The sequence below is a fragment of the Pinus tabuliformis genome, chromosome 6, assembly GCF_031772625.1.
Source record: "Pinus tabuliformis cultivar Carrire ecotype Pingquan chromosome 6, CPIR1, whole genome shotgun sequence".
NCBI lineage: Eukaryota > Viridiplantae > Streptophyta > Pinopsida > Pinales > Pinaceae > Pinus > Pinus tabuliformis.
Window position 1 is genome coordinate 1,907,300,430 of NC_142292.1, and position 20,289 is coordinate 1,907,320,718.

A 20,289-nucleotide genomic window follows, 5' to 3' on the forward strand; every position below is an offset into this window, starting at 1 on the left:
CACTTTGGATGTGGCAGCTAGCCATGCAAAATCAGAGAGGTCTCTCTATAAAAAAACCTCGCAGACAATGGAAGTGACTTGAGAATATGAGGACTTTAGGCTAGGTATCATCTCAGTAGGGTTTGATTAGGGTTTGCTGGATAGAGAGCACTAGGTTTCCAAACTAGGTCATGTAATCCTAAAGGTTAGATGTAGACATAAGAGGTGGCAAGATAGGTGAAATCATAGACTCAAATTTTTTTTTCATTGTAGTGTGGTGAGGAAGATATGAGCAAAGGAATGAATTCAATTGCTTAGAGGAAAAACACTTAAATGATTATCTTAAACAAAAATAGAGCATTAGATGATGATTTTTGTTTCAACTCTTAAAAGACAAATAATATGGAGAAATATAGATGGTTTCTAAAAATATATAATCATAAAATATATAAGAAAATACAAGCAAAATAGAGCCACTAACCACAACACAACAATCCAATAAAAATAGTTGTAATTGTTTGTTATATTTCTGCAATAGTCAAGTACACTAGTTCCAAGTTTGAGGTAAAACTATCCAAACTTTTCTTTGACTTCATTTAGCCTACATATAGATGGAAAACAAGTTTCTCCCTCCATGGATTCGAATCCATATTTCTAGGAACTTCTCTCATGATTTTCTCTAACCATTACCAAATACTAGGGAAGTTAGAAACCAATTCCCTTTTTACACTAACTGAATGAGTTTGTTTCTCCAAGAATTTATTTACAATATTATTTACAATTTAACTCCTAACACACTCAATTACATTAGACGAACTCATGAAGAAATATATTACATAAATCTAGTCTTACCTTTGACAATTATAAGTAGTGAAACAGTCAAACTCACAAAAACACAGTAAATTAGCGCAAGCGCAGCAAAAGTTTGTAGAGTGCTTTGGAGGCCTTCCTGGAAGCATTTTTGGCTGAAAAAGGTATAGTTGTAAATATGATGATGTCTACTAGACCATGGAGTCATGATGCAATGCAAATACCTACTCCAAACCCCTTGAAAATTGCCTTGGAGTCAAACTGCTCCAAAAGAGAAGCGAGTGGCCTGAAATATTGGAAGAAAGGTAAAAAATATGAACTATTTTGTCAATTTATTAAAATATATGAATCTCCAAGATCTCCCACGTACTATTCTGACATCCATGCATCATTAGTCATCTTTAAATTCTTGAAATTATGCATTTAGACCTCCTGGGAAAAAGCGCAAAAAGTACTTGTTGCATTTCTGTACACTAGTTTTGGCTGTATGACGAAAAACTTCAAAATTTTCAAAATTTTTCAAAAAATTGTTTCATTTCCTTATTTATGTCATCGATTCAAACAAATAAGGATGCACCAACTAAGAGATCAAGATTATCCTTATTTTTTTGTTTCCTTAAGGTTCTCTTGAGCTTCATTTTCATGTTTTTGACCTTCACTTTGTGAATCATGTTTCTTGCATAGTAGTGCCTTCCAATGTTCCTTTGAATAGTCATATCATTGTTTTCCCTTTTCAAAAACTTCCCCAAATGCTCATTAACCCTTTCAAGCCAATATTCTTTCTCCTTCTCAAGTTCATCAGCTATGGAGTCATTAAAGGTGTTTTGAGCTTAAGGAGGAGATGGGTCTTCAACATGATTTTCCTAACTTGCCATTGCTCTTATTTTGGGTCTCCTTCACTGTACTTGAATGTCATTCTCTTCAAAGTGCTCAACATTAATGAATCCTTTACCTTTTTCCTTGTTGCTAAAACATTTTCCTTGCTCGATGATGGAGGCTCCTCGTGTGATTTACTTTGTTGCATTAGGTTTAGATTCAATTTCCTATTCTATTGTTATAAGAAGGCCACCATGAAATTGGCTTGAGCTAGATCAGCATGCAATTGTTTGATTTGAGTATCCTTTTTCCTGATTATGTCTTCTACTGCCTCCTTATCCCCATGCTTTTCTGCTAGGTCTACCATCTCAAAACCAACAAGTCCATGCTCTTCACAGTGAAAAGGTACATCATGTCTCCCTTTTGATGTCTCATCTCTCATGGTCCCAACCTGAAATTCTTCTTCAGCTACAACCTCCCCAGGCAATCTTTTTGTTTGAGACCCAGTTCTAGGTTTAAGTCTAGTCATCTCTTATATTTCAGGGGCAAAAACCAACTGCTTACCTATGTTATATGTCATTTAAATCTCTACTCTTCGCTGTGTTTTCGTGACTGATGGATTTCTTGATAACCCAACCTTCTATAGTTAGGATGATGCTAAGGGAGGGTTTTAACTCTTTGGTTGATTTGAGGTGGCTAGAACAGAAACTGCCTCCAAGAAAGTATCCCATGGCATGTTGACCTATGCTAACTAGTGGAGGACTATTAGTTTTAGTAATGAATGATGAAAAAGACTAGTTGAATGATCTCTTCCCTTTGACTGCACCTTTTTGTGATTTTTATCAAACTTATAAACAGGTAGTAAGGTAGGTTTAAGGATTTCTGGGGAGTGAAATGCATCAACAATGTGATATGATATTGATATGACCTGCTAAAATTTTCCTCACGAGTGAAGTACTTTATGATAGTATTCATCAAGGGGGTGTACCTTTTTGACAACTTCCTGCTAGGAAAGATATGAGAAGGCGAGTACTTGTACTTTGGAGTTTAATAAAAATTTATAGTGCTCAAGGTTTAAATCCATCCCCTTGAACCAAATCTCACCTTCATTAGGGAGAGTGGTTGTTGAAGATATAATTTATTTTGATACTAGGAAGGTAACCCTTGCTATAGTGACATGATCTCTCTTGAAACTGATGGCAAATAAACTTGTTAGATCCTAATGATATCCCACTTCCTGCACTTTCTTACAAAACCCTAGGTAGCCTACCTGTGCAAATGACTTCCTTATGAAATCTGATGAATTGTCCTCATTCATATGAATGGGCTCATCTCTTGAGAACTCTCCTCCTTTTAGTTTCCTCTTTTCACTAGTCTCTACCATTTTTTACTTTAATTTTGATAGTGAACCCTAGTTTCACACAAGAATGGGTAAGGGGACTTGAGCTGGAAAACAGGGGTGAAAGCGCAACAAATTGAGGGGAGGAAATGAAGGGGAAATAGGATAGGATAATTTGTGAATAAATTATGGGAAGTAGGGAAGTATTTTAGGAAGACAATGAGAGTGGAATTTCTCAATTTGAGTGAGGGAAAGGGGGTGAAAAAGGGAAAACACAGTCCTAGCCTAGAAGTGCAACAACTAGCTAGGGTTGTGTGAGAAAATGATGAAATGACTGAAATTAAGTGAGGGGAATGGTGGGAAATGTCTGATGAGGGATATTAGGGGTGTATAAACTTAGAAATAAGTGAATTTCCCTGTCAAGTGAAGCAAAGACCATGAAACTTGCAAAAGCACAACAAAAAACCCTAGGGAAGGAGTTTTATTAATTTTCTGAGGAAATTGATTGAAGAAAGGGTTTTGGAAGGTCCCACTTAATTGTTTGAAAATGTTTGAAGATCTATAATTAATTTTGAACTTGTTGTTTCCCTCTTTATGCCTACAAAACAAAAGTGCAACAAGTTTGCCAGAAGCATAGCAGAAACTCATCAAAAAATCAGCAAATTGATGGAACCAACGATTGTTGATAGAACTCATACTTATGATGGTTTCGGCAAGTCTCACAATGGAAGAGAGGAGCCCTTGAAATATTGGAAGGATAGAATTAAGTTTCAAATTGATTTTACTTCTCCTTTATAGCTCAAAAACCTAATTTTGGCATTATGAAAACATGACATCATGTGTACCTTTGAGAACATGACTATTTATTGATTTTACATGCAACATATTTTTTTTTCAAAAGAAAATGTAACCTTGTTTCAATTTATTCCCTAATTTTATAACTCCCATGATGGTGACAAAAATGATGACATGACTCCCTTGTTTACTTTTGATGACTCATATAATGATGAAAATCAAGGGCGAATCCTAGACCGTGACATATGTGATGACACATTAACTCTTTTGATGACCTAGAATAGGTAATGATTACATGACAATGATGGGTGATGGTGACCTTGAAAAAGTGGAGGGAGTAGAAATGATACCTAGACAGATGAAATTGGGACCCTTTGACAAGTAGGAGTGATGTCAAATTTTATTTGAAAAAAATATAATAATTTTGCCTAAGAATCTATAAGCAACATGAAAGAGTAAATTTGATCACTAGAACTAATGTATGATAACATTGGCTCCAATCAGGATGGAAGCTCCTTTAGGATGTTTCAAGAACATCGTAGATTAGGTATCCTTATCCAATGGGCAATGTAGTCATATAAAAATGAATTGACAGTCAAATAACCAACTAACTAAACTAAGAAAAACAAAAACTGACTTTACTTGACTCAAAAACTAGTTTCACTTACATATGGTAGCATACGATCAGGATCTTAGGGCCTCCAATTTGAGCTTCAAATCCAGATGATAAACACCCACCTGCTAAAGATATATATACAATTATGTGAAATTCTCCCTATAGTGTTACCAATCCAGCAAATAGCTACTTACTTGAATCCTGCTCATACTTTCCTTCATGAAAAATAAAAAACAAAAGATAAGCAACTCCAAGTGTCCAATGAACATGTGCTCATGATCCATAAATACAATAAAATTAATCTTCCAAGATGACTGTAGAAAAATGGAAATAGGGTCTTCAATAATCTAGAACATTACAATGTCTTGAAAGTAAATATAAATACAAGGACACCCTTCATTTTCCAATTCAATTTTTTTTGTCAGGATGAAAGAAGAAAATATGTTCATCAAGTTTTTCATTCATACCAGGAGAAAGGTAATTTTTTTCTTGAAAATTTCCATTTGAGGCAGCCATATTATCAATTCTGAAAATGTGCACATCCATAGGATTCGAGACAAATTTCTCTTCTTCAACAGAGCCTTCATTTTCTGAACTTGGAGGAAAATCATCATGTGCAAGAGGCTCTAAAACAACCTCTTCTTTTCACTACTCTCTTCTTCATAATTTGCTTTCAATGTTTGATGATTATTTTCTACCATAATTACATTGTCTGAAACCTCCACACATGTGAATTCATAATTATGATTTTCATGAATCTGCCTTTGAAATATTGCTTCAGAAAATGGATGAAATGCATAGACATATGAGTGGTGAATGTCTAGAGATACTTGTTCATGCATTTCATCAGAAACCTAATATTGGTCTTCAAAAACTTGATCTTGAAATAAAAACCGAGAGAAAGAAAAATATGATTGACTATCCTCATCCTTTTCTTGGTCATTTGAAAACGGTTGAATATGTTCGTCAATCTCAAGAGAAAAAACCAGTTGTTCATTATTATTCAACTCAGAAGATGGAACATGACTATCATCATTAGAATCTCGCTCAATTTCATTTTCAACCATAGATGGAAAAAAGGCTTGTTGACAAGATAAGTCAATTGACTGAATTTCTTAATTGTATGAAATATAATCAGGTAGTTGTATACCATTATCTAACTTAATAGAAGAATCATAAACATCTTCAATAGGTTGTTGATCTATTTCATTTACAATAAAAGGATAAACATCTACTGGATGGAAATTATTGTAACCGATTTCCAACCTCTCACGTTGATGCAGAGATAAATCAAACAAAGATTCTTCAATCTGATCAGTCATTAGATCATTATCATCAATATTAATCCCTATGAACTGAAAAAGGTCCTCAAACTTTCCACAAAAATTTTCTATCAACAATAAAGAAGGGTAATGCTACTTATAACTGTCACAAAATTTTATATGAATATCTTTAAGTGAATATAGACTGGCAGCAAGAAATCTCTCATACCATGGCTTGGAAATATCCTCTAAGGTTTCCATGAACATCTTCATCAAACAATCCCCACGAAACTGGACACCTAGCCCATGTATATGTATATGAAATTGAATCAAATGTATAGCAACATTGTCATATTTTTCATATTTGAACCGAGACAGATTTGTTTGCCAATCTACGTTAGGTATCTGATTTGGAAAACTTGGAATATGTTCTTTGTTCATAGGAGCATACCTTACAGATATAGAACTGATCTTGATTCCTATATACTACTGCCATTGGAGTCTTTGAATCAAGTTGGAAGTTGATTGGAGTCATCAGGTGAATAGTTCATCCTTCATATGTGTCCGACCATTGTCCACCATCATCAAATAATATCTAAAGTTTGACAATATTTCCTGGGGAATATGAAACTATTCGCTTCCCAGCAATGATGCCAAAATGTTAGCACTTATTATTTTCCCAAGGATGAGAAATGAAACAAAAGAGGTAACCATAGACAAACTTTGGACTTGGCAGCTAGCCCTACCAAATCAGAGAGTGCTCTCTCTAAAATAACCTCACAACCAAGGGAAATTAATGGAGAATATGATGGTTTTAGGCTAGGAATCAACTTAGTAGGGTTTCATTAGGGTTTGCTGAATAAGGAGCCTTAGGTCCCAGAATTAGGTCAAGTAATCCTAAAGATCAGCTGCAAACATAAGATGGGGTAAGGTGGGTGCAATCATAGACTCAAAACAGTTTTTCATTATAGTGTGGTGAGCAAGATATTGTAGGCATTAAGTGAGCAAACGCATGAATTCACTAGTCTGGAATAAAAACACTTAAATGATTATCTTAAACAAAAATAGAGAATTAAATAATGATTTCTATTTGAAGTCATAAAAGAAAAAGCATAAGGAGAAATATAGATTGCTGCTAAAAAGATATAATCATCAAATATATAAGAAAATAGAGAAAAAATAGATCCATTAACCACAACACAAGAATCCCTTTAAAATACTTGGAAATGTCTATTATATTTATCCAATAGTCAAGTACAGTAGTTCCAAGTCTGAGCTACAAGTATGCAGCCTTTTCCTTGAGTTCATTAAGTGTACATATAGATGTAAACTAAGTTCCCCCCTCCAAATAATTGAATCCATCTTCCCGGTAACTGCTCTCATGATTCTCTCTAACCATTACCAAATACTAGGGAAGTTAGAAACAAATTCCTTTTTTAAACTAACTAAATGAGTTTGTTTCTCCAAGCATTTATTTACAGTATTGTTTATAATTTAACCCATAAGATACTAAATTACATTATATGAACTCATGAAATAATCTATTACATCAATATAGTTTGACTTTTGACCATTATAAGTAGTGAAATAGTCAAACTCACAAAAACATAGTAAATTAGTAGAAGTGCAATAGAAATTTGAAGATTGTTTTGGAGGCCTTCCCTGATGAGTTTTTCGCTGAAAAAGGTATGGTTGGAAAGATGATGATGTATACTATACCATGAAGTCATAAGGAATTGGATATACCTACTCCAAAACCATAGAAAATTTCCTTGAAGTCAAACTAATCCAAAAGATTAGCGAGTCACCTATAATAGTGGCAGAAAGGTAAAAAATAGTCACTATTTTGTCAATTTCTGAAAATCTATGAATCTGTAAGCTTTCCTAGGTAATTTTTTGACATCCCTGCATCATTAGGCATCTCCACATGCTTGAAATTTTGTACTTACACCTCATGGGAAAAATCACATCAAATACTTGTCGTGTCTCTGTACACTAATTTTGTGTGCGTGATAAAAAGCAAAACAAAATTCAAATTTTGCAAAATTTTGTTTCCTTTCCTTCTCTATTTCATGGCTTAAAACCAATAAGGATGCAATAGCCAAGATATCAAAGCTATCATTCTTTTTTAGTTGCCTTAAATTTCTCTTGAGCTTCTTTTTCATGTTTTTGACCATCACTATGTCAATCATGTTTCTTGCATAGTAGTGCCTTGCCATGCTCCTTTTCATAGTGATATCCTTATTTTCCCTTTTCAACAACTTTTCCAAATGCTCATTAAACCTTTCAAGCCAATATTCCTTGTCCTTCTCAAGTTAAGAAACTCTGGAGTCATCAAAGGTGTTTTAATCTTGAGGAGGAGATGACTCTTTGACAAACTTTTCCTTCCTTACCATTGCTTTGGTTTTGGGTCTCGTTGAATGTACTCGAATGTCATTCTCTTCCAAGTGTTCAACACCAATGACTTATTTACCTTTTTCGTTTGCTTCTAAAACATTTGCCTTGTTGGATGATGGAGGGTCCTCCTGTGATTTATTCTATTGCATTAGGTTTAGTTTCAATTGCATATTCTCTTGTTGCAAGAAGGCCAGCATGAAATTCCCTTGAGCTAGGTCCTTGTTCTTCATTGCGCAAAGGTACGTCACGTCTGCCTTTTGATGTCTCATCTCTCATGGTCCCAACATGAAATTCTTATTCACGTACAACCTCCCTAAGCAATCGATTTGCTTGAGACCTGGTTCTGGGTTTAGGTCTAGCCATCTCTTCTCTTTCAAAGGAAAACACCAACCACTTACCTCTGCTATATGTCTTTGAAATATATGTTTTTGGCTGTGTTTTGGTGACTAATGGCCTGCTTGATGACCCAACCTTTTGTGGCCTATATGATGATAAGGAAGTGTTCTGACTCTTTGGCTTACTTGAGGTGAGTAGAAGAGAAACTGCCTCCAATAAAGTCTCCCATGACATGTTGATCTATGCTAGCTAGTGGAGGACTATTAGCTCTACTAATGTAAGATGAAAAATACTAGTTGAATGATATCTTCCCTTTAACTGCACCTTTTTTGTCATTTTTACCAAACTTCTAAATAGGTAGTAAGGTATGTTTAAGGATTTATGGGAAGTGAAATGAATCAGCAACCTGATATGATATTGATACAACCTGTTGAATATTCCCTCACAGGTAAAGTACTTCATGATAGTCTTCATCAAGGAGGCATAATTTGCCAACAAATTCTTGCTAGAAAGATATTAGAAGGGATGTTCTTGTACTCAATTTTCAAGAAAATTTTATAGTGCCCAAGGTCTAAAACCATCCCCTTGAGCCAAGTCTCACCTTCATCAAGGATAGTGGTTGTTGAAGAAATAATATATGTTGATACCAAAATGGTCACTCTTACTATAGTGACATGATATCTCTTAAAACTAATGGCAAATAAACTTGTTAGATCCTGATGATATCCCACTTCTTGCACTTTCTTACAAAACTTTAGGCAGCCTCCCTGCTCAAATGACCTTCTTATGAAATCTGATGAATTGACCTTATGCATATGAATGGCCTCATATCTTGAGATCTCCCCTCCTTTGAATATCCTATTTTCACTAGTCTCTCCCATTTTTTACTTTGATTTTGACAGGAAACCCTAGTTTCACACAAGAATGGGTAAAGGGACTTGAGTTGGAAAATAAGGGTGAACGTGCAACAAATTGGGGGGAGGAAATGAAGAGGAAATAAGATAGGATAATTTGTAAAGAAATTATGGGAAGTAGGGAAGTGTTTTAGGAATACAATGAGAGTGGAATTTCTCAATTTGGGTGAGGGAAAGGAGGTGAATGAGGTAAAACACAGTCCTAGCCTAGAAGCACAACAACTAGCTAGGGTTATGTGAGAAAATGATGAAATCAGTGAGACTAAGTGAGGGGAATAATGGGAAATGTATGGTGAATGATATTATGGGTGTATAACACATTTAATTCTCCTTTTTTATTATTCCCAATATTCATATTGGGAAAGAGTTAACAAGGAAAAAAGATCGAGAATGCTTCGGCTCTCGATACGACCATCCCGCCTGCAAATCGCTTAAGAACCCTAACCATAGGCCGCCTCTGACGGCTTAAGCTCTCGACACCGCTGGACTCCTTCTGGAAGCCTGCAATGGCAAAGGCTGCAGGAGGGGAGAGCTCCGCCTCCCCTCCATTGGACACTCCAAACTCTGACAAGGAATAGCATAGGATGCCTCTGACCCCTTCTGGCACAGTTCCTGAAGCTGAGCAGGGAGGACAAAGGACGGAAGGAAAAGAGAAACTCACATCCCAGACTGATGAGGTAAACTCAGAAAAAGAGGCGCACAATAACGCTTCGTCATCACAGCCAAAGGCGACCTCGGCCACCTGCATCTCGAAGGTTGTAGAACGTATCAAGGTCGATCTGCCAAGCCACCGCATCAATGGTGAGATCCAATACATGCAGGATCATGCGCTAATAGGAAAGTTTCTTGGATTCTGGCCTACTGAAAAGGCATTGCAGGGCTGGATAGCCTCAAAATGGAAGCTCAAAGGACAAGTTACCCTGCAGCTTGGACCGAAAGGCTTCTTCACGGCCATCTTCCATTGTGTGGAGGACAAAGCGTGGATATTCGAAGGCGGCACATACTTCTTTAACTCTTCAGGACTTTATCTCACGGAGTGGAAACCAAGATTTAACCCTGATAAAGAAGACTTCAACTGGGCTCCTGTCTGGATAAGAATGTATTCTCTCCCAGTGGAATACTGGAAAGAAGAAATGCTGGCAGATATCGGCAACAAACTTGGGACCTTCATCAAAGTTGCGGCAGAAACAAAAACTCGCAAATACACCTCGTATGCCAGGATCTGTGTTCAGATGCACCTAACCAAGGCCTTAGCTGATTCGGTAAGTCTCTTTCACGATGACTTTGAATGGACACAGCCTTTAGATTATGAGCACATCCCCTTTCGCTGTCGCAAATGTCATGAGCATGGCCATCTCTTCTGAGACTGTCCTCTGAACTCACAGTCTAAAGCTTCATCTAATGACACTAATAAAGACTTGGAAGGTTTCACCAAAATTCCCACCTGCCGCAGGCATGCCAAGAAAAGCGAGGTTGTCTCTGATAATGCCATCAAAGCAGATTCCCAGAACAGATTCACTGTGCTTGCTTCTCAAGATCCGTAGGACCAACCCAGCTCTGACCCCTTGGAGAAGTCTTTTATGCCTTCATCCTCCCACAACCCCTCGGCCCCCATGGAGTCCTAAGATCCCGCCTCTTCTCACCACATTCCTAACCCTCCTTCGGATAATGCAAAATTGGTTTCAGATCACAATCGTTTCCCCTCTTCCCAGGGGAAATCTATTGTAGATAATAAACAACAAGCCGCAGCCATGGATCTAGATGTAGCTCTAGCTCTCAGTCTACAGGAAGATGTAGATGAGGAAGACCACAGCTCCCCTATCATCATGGAGGGAGATCAGGTGGATATCAGCTTAGATGGTCTTGACATCTTCAAACTTGAAACGGCATGCAAACAAAAAGAATACAACTCAATTCCCCCCTGGCAAATAGACAAACTTGAAGGAGTCCTGACCAAAATGTAGCACAATAAAAGTCTTGGCATACAAGGAGGAAGCCCCTGGGACGGAAAAAAGGCACTCAAAGAAACCAAGAAAAGGGGACGAAAGACAGACCTCCAGAGGACCATAATAGTAGGTGAAATACTTGTGGAATCGGGGCGATTCCCTAAGTTGACAAAGTTCTATAAACCCAAAACTCAGTTTACATGAAGCTCATTTCCTGGAATGTGAGAGGACTCAACAACCCCTCAAAACATCGAATGATCAAAAACCTGATTCAACAAGAAAAACCATCCATAGTTTTTCTTCAAGAGACAAAAAGCAGCAATGCAGCTATTGAAAGAATTCGAAACAACATTTGGGCAGGTAGCAGCTCTATTTCAGTAGATGCCTCTGGGGCCTCAGGCAGACTTGCCATTCTGTGGAACCCGCAGACTATTTCATTATATGATTTCCATGCCACCCTTCATCTTATCCAAGCTTCCTTCCACCTCATCAGCACCAATATTCATGGGCATCTCACAAATGTGTATTTTCCGCAGACAATTCAGCAAAAACTTGATCTTCTGGAGACAATCTCCATCCTCAATGAAAATAGGCAATTTCCCCTCTGGATCGGGGGTGGAGACTTCAACATCATAAAATCTATGGAGGAGAAAAAACGAGGCAGAATTAGGCTCGACAGTGATAGCACTTGCCTCAGAGAATTCATACAGAACAATCAACTCATGGATATTCCAACCTCCAATGGAATTTTTACTTGGACAAATAAGCGTCGAGGCATTCACCACATAGCCTCAAGGCTCGACAGGTTCTTCATCTTGAGCAATGCAATCCACCTGGGAGGGGACTTCAACGCCTCCATCATTCCCCAAGGAGGATCTGATCACTGGCCAATTTTGCTACAATGGTCCAGGCCAGGCACTTGCTGCAATAGACCTTTCCGATTCGAAGCCTTCTGGCTCACAAATACCAATTTCAAGACACTGGTAAACGAGGCATGGAAATCTTATATTCCGCCAGAGGGAGCAAAGATGTATCAATTCCAACAAAAGCTGAAAAACTTAAAACAAGTCCTCAAAGTCTGGAATCACACACATTTTGGTAACATACAGGAGAATCGCCAAAGACTGGAACAGCAAATGAAAGCACTTCAACAAACTTTCATTCTAGAAGGCAAAATAGATGAACAAACACAACAGGAGCAGATCCTTTGGAATCAAATTAAAGAGCGCAGGAAACAAGAAGAAACTCTCTGGCATCAAAAATCCTGAATCAGCTGGCTAAAAGAGGGGGAGAAGAATACAAAATTCTTCCATAAAACCACAATCCAAAGGCGAATACACAATAACATTACATTCATAAACAATCAACAAGGGGAAAGAGTCGAAGCACATGAGGATATGGAGAAGGAATTCATAGGATATTTTAGGGATATTCTCAAGGAGCCCACAGGTAATAGGGATGAAGCAATCCGAACCATCACGCAACGCATTCCTCGAATCATAATGGAGGATCACAATAATAAACTGCTTCAGCCCACGTCTCTACAGGAAGTCGAAGAAGCCATGGCTCAACTTAAAGATGGCAAGGCTCCTGGGCCTGATGGCTTTATAGCCAATTTCTTTCATGAATTTTGGGAGCTCATTAAAGCTGAGGTTTTGGAAGTAGTGGAGGAATCCAGAATCATGCACTGGATCCTCCCTGCCCTTAATTCAACCTTCATAGCATTGGTTCCCAAAGGAGAAGAACCAAACAGGCCGGAAAAATATAGACCAATAGCGTTATGCAATGTTATCTACAAGCTTATCTCAAAGGTCATAGCGAACAGGCTTAAACCAATCCTTCCACTACTCATCTCTCTAGAACAGACGGGATATGTAGAAGGTCGACAGATCATGGATGGAATAATTCTATCAAATGAGGTAATTCACTCATTAAAGCTTCTCAAAAAACTAGGTATGATTCTAAAACTAGGTCTCTCTAAAGCCTTTGATAAACTCAGTTGGAAGTACATTCACAAAATGCTTTTGGCTTTTGGTTTTAGTGCAACTTGGACCAGATGGATCATTAACCTTATCTCCTCTCCGAGCTTCTCTGTCCTGCTGAATGGTTCACCCTCATCTCCTTTTCATCCCTCTCGTGGCATTAGATATGGGGATCCACTTTCACCTTTTCTCTTTGTTCTAATGGCAGAAGGGCTCAGCAGGCTTCTCAAATCCGCTGTTTCCTCCCAAGCTCTAAAAGGTATCTCCATCCATGGTCTCAATCCTCAGTCTCATCAGCAGTTTGTTGATGACACCATGTTATTCGGCCATCCTTCCTCGCAAGAAGCCTCTGTCTTCAAATCCTTACTCTCCCTCTTCTCCGAAGCCTCTGGCACAACCATAAACGCCTCGAAATCTCAGCTCTTCTTCTTCAACACCCCCCCCCACTGCGGATAGGAATATTGCCAGAATTCTGGGGTTCACCATATCCCATCTGCCTTCCAAATACCTTGGGGCGCCCCTATCTGACTCTGCCATCCAACATGCTTCTTGGCGGTCTCTCCTTGATAAATTAGAATCTAAGCTTTCATCATGGACTTTCCGTGCTCTAAATATGGCAGGCAGACTCGTCTTAATCAAATAAGTCTTACAAGCAATGCCATTGTATCTTTTTTCCATCATGGTAGCTCCAAAATGGGTCCTTAAAGCCATACGTAACCTTCAGCACAACTTCCTATGGGGCTCCTCTGGACTGAATAGAAAATGGGCTCTTGTTAACTGGAAGGAAGTCTGTAAAATCAAATCAGAAGGAGGGCTAGGATTAAGGGATCCTCTCCAAAGCAACAATACAATGGGAGCACGAATGTGGTGGAACTAGATCTCCAAACGTCATTCACCATGGGCTCGATTATGGCAAGCAAAATATGCCACGGGAAGTCAATGGAACGATCTCATAAGAATCAACTCCACAACCCAAGGATCACCCATCTGGAACACAGCAAAGCTTCACAGAAGTTTCATTCAAGAGCACAACTTCTGGGAAATTCACTCAGGCACGATAGCAAGGTTCTGGGAGGATTCGTGGCAGCAACTCCCTAAACTAGCAACTTTATTTCAGAAGCCTCTTTGGCAAATTCATATGCAACAGGCGAACCTCACCCGTGTCCACCAATTCTGGCAACAATCCACGCATCATGACTTCCAAATCTGGAAACCAGCTAGCCTCTGGCAGATGGACTGGCAGGGAGAAATGCATTCTGACATCGATCAGGAACTCACATACAGAAGAATTCGCTACTCCAACCAGCAGGACAGACTAAGATGGGGTCATACACCCAAAGGAACATTTACCACTAAAGAAGCTCATCAACTGCGCTATTCAGACATCCAGGCAGAAAAGGATCAAATATGGGGAAAAGCTTGGCTACCAGGTCTATGGCCCAAAATTTCAACTTTCTTATGGCTTCTAAGTAAAAGGCGCATACTCACCTGGGACAACTTGATAAAACAGGGATTCATTGGGCCATCAAGATGCCCAAATTGCAATCTCAACTCTGAGACCATCAGTCATTTAATGGAAACATGTCCGCTAGCTAAGCAACTTTGGGAGAAAGTTGAAAAATGCAACATGAGATCTGACGCAAGGATGGAGGATGTAACAGAAACTATCAGGAATTGGACTAAGGACCCGTTCAAAAGGCAGCTTCTCAACACTCTGTGGAGTCTTATTCCAGGATTTTTGTATTGGATTCTCTGGAAGGAGCGAAACTACAAAATCTTTAATAATACCTACCGGTCAATAGACGCTCTGTGGCTTATCTTCAAGAAAAACATTCAGGAAACCTTAGCCATCAGGACGTGGTATGATATAGACATGCCAGAATCTCAGCAGGAGCGCAATATATTGAAAGAATGGAATCTAGACCTTTCCTCCTTAGCCAAGGTCATCACCCGTCCCTCAATCAGCTCCACCTCCCCGTTATCCTAGTCCCCACCCGCTACCAACTCATACAAGCTGAATTTTGACGGGGTGGCCAAAGGTAATCTCAGGCCTGCCAGATTTGGAGGAATCTTCAGAAGCCACACAGGAGCATTATTGCATATATACTATGGATCAATTGGTAAAAACACCAACAATGCAGCAGAATTGGAAGGACTCTGGGAAGGGATTTGCATAGCAGAACAAAAGCACTTCTTCCCTCTTGAGGTTGAAGGAGACTCTTTCATTCTCATAGCCGCTGCTAAAAGATTACAGGTAGGGGCTACTGCAGTCAAGATCGCATCAAGTTGGAGATTGCTTAGTAGAATGGAATCACTGGAGGAAAAGCTAAAAGATCCCCAAAGCATAACCTTCCAGCATGTAAGAAGAACAACAAACCAGGTAGCAGACAGAATGGCTAACCATGGCGTATCTCAACAAATACCATACTTCTCAGGTTCACTGGACATGGTAGATGATGACCAACTCAAAAAGGATTGCATCTCTTTGGTGCGAAAAGATCTCTCCCTCCTGGATGCGGGTGTTTAATATGCCGCACAGCCCACAGGTGGTGCGTCACATGGGCATGTGTCAGCCCGGATGTGCCACGCAGTACCCTGCAGCCAATTTCATATGGGCGCATGCAGGTGATCCTCCGCGGGTGTTATTACTAGTCTTGTCTACCTTTATTGTCCTTCTGCAAATCTGTGCGATGGCGCTTCATATCCCAGGAGCCTTTGTCACATTCTTGCATTCATTCGAAGCTGCTGGGCACTCCGCTGCAGCGTTGGAGCATTCTCTAGTGAGGTGGGGGATTGCGCAGGGACATTCTTGCTCTATGGCAAACTTAGCAATGCAGAGGGAGCACCTCAAAATGAGCAGCCGATGAGGAGGCTCTCGGGGTCGGGCTTCAGCTCGGAAGACTGCAATTTCTCCTTCTTCCTCTGTCGAGGTAACATCTGACCAGCATTGCTTCCATGGTAGAGCAACGGGACGTGGCAGTGCGCCTTGGAGAGGAGATATACCAGAATGCGGACATGCAGCGCATCCCACAGTCAGGTATAGAATACCTTGCACACTGGCAAACTCCACATTCATCATATCTGTTTCTGTCGAGCATTGTGGCAATCTCAGAGGTCAAGCCGAAGCAACTCAAGGCAACCCTCCACCAGCTCAAGGGACTGTGCCCATAATTGATATGCAGGTGCCCGCAATTGATCTGCAATACCCTACTAGGGAAAGTTCCTCCCCAGCTACTCAAGCTGCCCTTGCGGGCCCAAGCGAACCGGCTCAGAGGATCCATACCAGCTCGGTGGTCCCTCTCTCGGACTTGGATGATTCACAGCAATTTAGGGGCAAGGTGGAGGAAGAGCCCTATACCACAGACGAGGATTAATTCAACCAATCAGTTCTCTCTCAGCAGCCTGGAAAGGAAAGCTACACTCTGTTTTCATACTTTGTTATCTGTATGTGTTCGGTTTCAGTCTGGATTTCAAAATCTATGTGTCGGCTATAAGGATTCATATGTTTATCGGTCCTAGATCAATTAATGTCATGTGTCATTATGTTAGTCCGTCACAGCATGTCCATGCTCAGCATCCAATTTTTGTACCTGTTCAATTTTGGGTATGTATAAATTTGGGCAAACTGTCAATATTTCGGCAGAAGTTACAGGGACATGGCCCTGTTGTAACACTGATGTAATTTTTTGACTTTTTGTAGTACTAATAGAATAGCCTGATTCAGAAAAAAAAAGATATTATGGGTGTATAAACTTAGAAACAAAGGAATTTCCATATCAAGTAAAGCAAATACCATGAATCTTGCAAAAGCGCAACATAAACCCCTAGTGATGGGTCCCAATAATACTAGTGATTACCCCATTACTATTGTAGTTGCATCCCTTATTAATATTGTTGTGCCCCTATTATCCCTATATTGTTATTACTGTGCCCCATATAATCCCTCTATTGTTATTTTTGTGGCTTTATATTATTATTGTTAGGTCAGCTGAGTTATATTGTGACTCAGACTCCTATATATAGAAATGAGGTTTTGTCATTTGAATCATCAAAGAATTATTCATTTATGTAATGTAAAGGAGGTTGCCCCTCTAAGAGGTTGAATTCTAAGGTGTTGATCTATCTTTTCTATCATTTCTTGAGCAAGTTTCATAACATTTGGTATTAGAGCTTTGGATTCTAGGGTTTCGCTGCTCCAAATATGTCATCTTGTGATTTTCGCTATAAATTTTTTTCTACGATGTTTTAGAAGCTAAAAAAAAAAACCCATTTGAGAAGAAATAATGCTGAACCATGGGTCCAAGTTTTAGAGCTTTTCACGCTATATTTAAAGAGATATGATCTGAGGAAGTTGCTCTTTTTGCAGACTCCTGAATTACATTCCAAACAGGTGACCTGGGAAAAATCATCATAACTTTCTCTTTGGGCATCAGATTGAAATTTCATAAGATGGTACGGAAAGAGGACAAACTATAGTTTCTTTTATGTATTTTTTAGAGCCAAAGGTCAGAACAGTGACTTCTGGCACGTCGTACAAGTTCGCTCTACTGAACTAGTCTATAAGTAGGTCACTGTGGGAGGTTTCGCAAAACTCTTCCTTGGAGAATCCAATTTGGATCAGACTAGCGGAATTGGAAATAGGACACAGAGGGCTAATGTAGGTCACAATTTCAGAATTGGATGATCCGAAAGTACAGAGATACATCAGAGGCAATATCGAGCTCCTACAAAGTAAAAAAAGGTGTGTAGATTCTTTTAAATTTTTGCTTAAGATTGGTTTGAAAACTTAATTTGAAGGAATTCAAAGGGCATGGCATAGAATTACTATCAGTAACTGATGCCCCAAGGAAAAAAAATGAAAACACCTAGTAAGCAACCTAAAAGCTCTACCATGACACATGAAGAAGAGGAAGAAATTCTACATGATATATCAAAATTACAAGAACAAGTGCAACAAATGTCACTCTCACAAAAGCTAATAGAAGCTAAGATAAATGGCGTGGAATCTAAGATAAAGGGTGTGGAAGCTAATATGGATGATTTGAAGATATATTTGAAGATAGATTTGAAGAGCTACATGGCAGATTTGAAGATAGATTTGAAGACAGACATGGCAGATTTGAAGACAGATTTGACAAATTTTCTACAAGAAATACTTACTAATGGTGAAAAGGTAGTAAAGGAAACTCATGATGCGAACAAAAGAAATGTTAATCATGATTTCTTAGACTCTAATGTGGGATCAAAGACCCACCATATTCCAAAAATCGATATGAGGAAGTTTGATGGCAAGGATCCCGCAACATGGATATTACAGATGGAGCAATTTTTCGAGCTCAATAATGTGCAAAACACACAAAAGGTACATATTGCAACATTATATTTGGAACCAAATAAGTTTGTGTGGTATCAATGGCTTTGCTCTCATAAAGAAATTATCACTTGGGCAATTTTCAAGGAAGAATTGACAGCGCATTATGAGGATACAAAAAGCAACACTTTTTTTAGCGAATTGATAAGTCTCGAACAAAAGGGTTCAATAATGGAGCATATTGAGGAGTTCCAAAAATTGAACATAAGGGTAAAAAATATTCTAGAGGAGCATAGGATTGATGTGTTCATAGGGAATTTAAAGGATAATATCCAACATGATGTTCACCTTTGGGAACCTGATTCATTAGAGAAGGCATTCAGGCTAGCAAGAAAAATGGAAAGCAAAATTATGGCAACTAGGAAGCATACCACTCACAACTATAAGGATGGAAGTGTTGTTGCCCCTAGTCTTCCACAACCTATAATGTTGACACCACAACAATTGGAAGAAAATAGAGTGAAAGGGCTTTGTTACAGTTGTGATAGTAAATACACTAAAGGTCATAAGTGTGTCGAGAAGAAATTATTCTACATAGATTGCGAAGAGGAAGAAGAAAAGGAGCAAGAAAGGTCAAGAGAAGATGATATACTCCAGGAACAAAGCCTAGATAAAGAAGTAATGAATCCGACCATATCTTGTAATGCATTGGAGGGAATTACCACTCCTCAAACCATCAAGATAGAAGGACAAATCAAGAAGAAAAAGGTAATAGTGTTGATTGATTCAAGTACCCACAATTTTATTCATTGTAAGGTAGCAAAAGAATTGAATTGCTTCTTATATCCAGCACCAGAGTGTCAATTGATGGTTGCAAATGGAGGAACAATAAATTGCTTTAGAAAGTGCCACAATATCAAGCTATCGATGGGAGAATATGTATTGACTAGCCCAATGCTTTCCATTCCAATGACAGGTGCTGATGTTGTACTAGAAGTCCAATGGCTACAGTCCTTGGGTACAATAGCTTTTAATTTTCAAGAACTTTTCATGAAATTTTCTGTGGAAGGAAAGGAAGTTGAATTAATGGGTATTGCAGGGAAACCCGGAAAGATAATTAGCTCTAACGATATGACAAAGCTTCTAAAAAAGGAACAAAGGGGTGTAATTGCACAATTATGTTCGCTAGATCCACATTGGAATCACCTATTTCTCTAGATCTCCAAAAGGTCTTGGAAAATCATTCCAAGGTATTTGAGACTCTCAAAGGTCTCGCACCTATCTGTGATCATGATCATGCTATTCATCTGATTCCAGGAAGTGTTCCTCCAAACATCAAGCTGTAGAGATATCCCTATGCCAAAAAGAGTGAAATTTAACGTATGGTTGCAGAAATGCTATATGCTGGACCGAATCAAAGTTCTTTCTCTCCTCCAGTAGTATTAATGGACAAGAAGGATGGATCATGGCACATCTGTCCAGATTATTGGGAGCTCAACAAGCTCACTATTAAAGATAAGTTTCCCATTCCTATCATTGATGAATTACTGGATGAATTGCATGGATCAATTTACTTCACCAAGTTGGATCTTCATTCAGGATATCATCAAATCAGAATGAAGACTGAAGACATTCCAAAAACAACATTTAGAACTCATGAGGGTCACTATGAATTTTTGGTCATGCCTTTTGGCCTTACCAATGCACCTTCAACATTTCAAGGTTTGATGAATTCCATTTTCAAACCATTCCTTAGAAAATTTGTGTTAGTATTTTTTGATGATAT

At 38.8% G+C, this 20,289-nt stretch overlaps 1 protein-coding gene across 1 annotated transcript; it reads left to right on the forward strand.

Annotated features, from left to right (window-relative positions):
* Positions 1-11,410: 11,410 nt before the first annotated feature.
* Positions 11,411-12,478, forward strand: LOC149266816 (uncharacterized). The gene has a single exon (XM_089409180.1). It carries the CDS (start codon positions 11,411-11,413, stop codon positions 12,476-12,478), a length of 1,068 nt encoding a protein of 355 aa, XP_089265306.1.
* Positions 12,479-20,289: the final 7,811 nt, after the last annotated feature.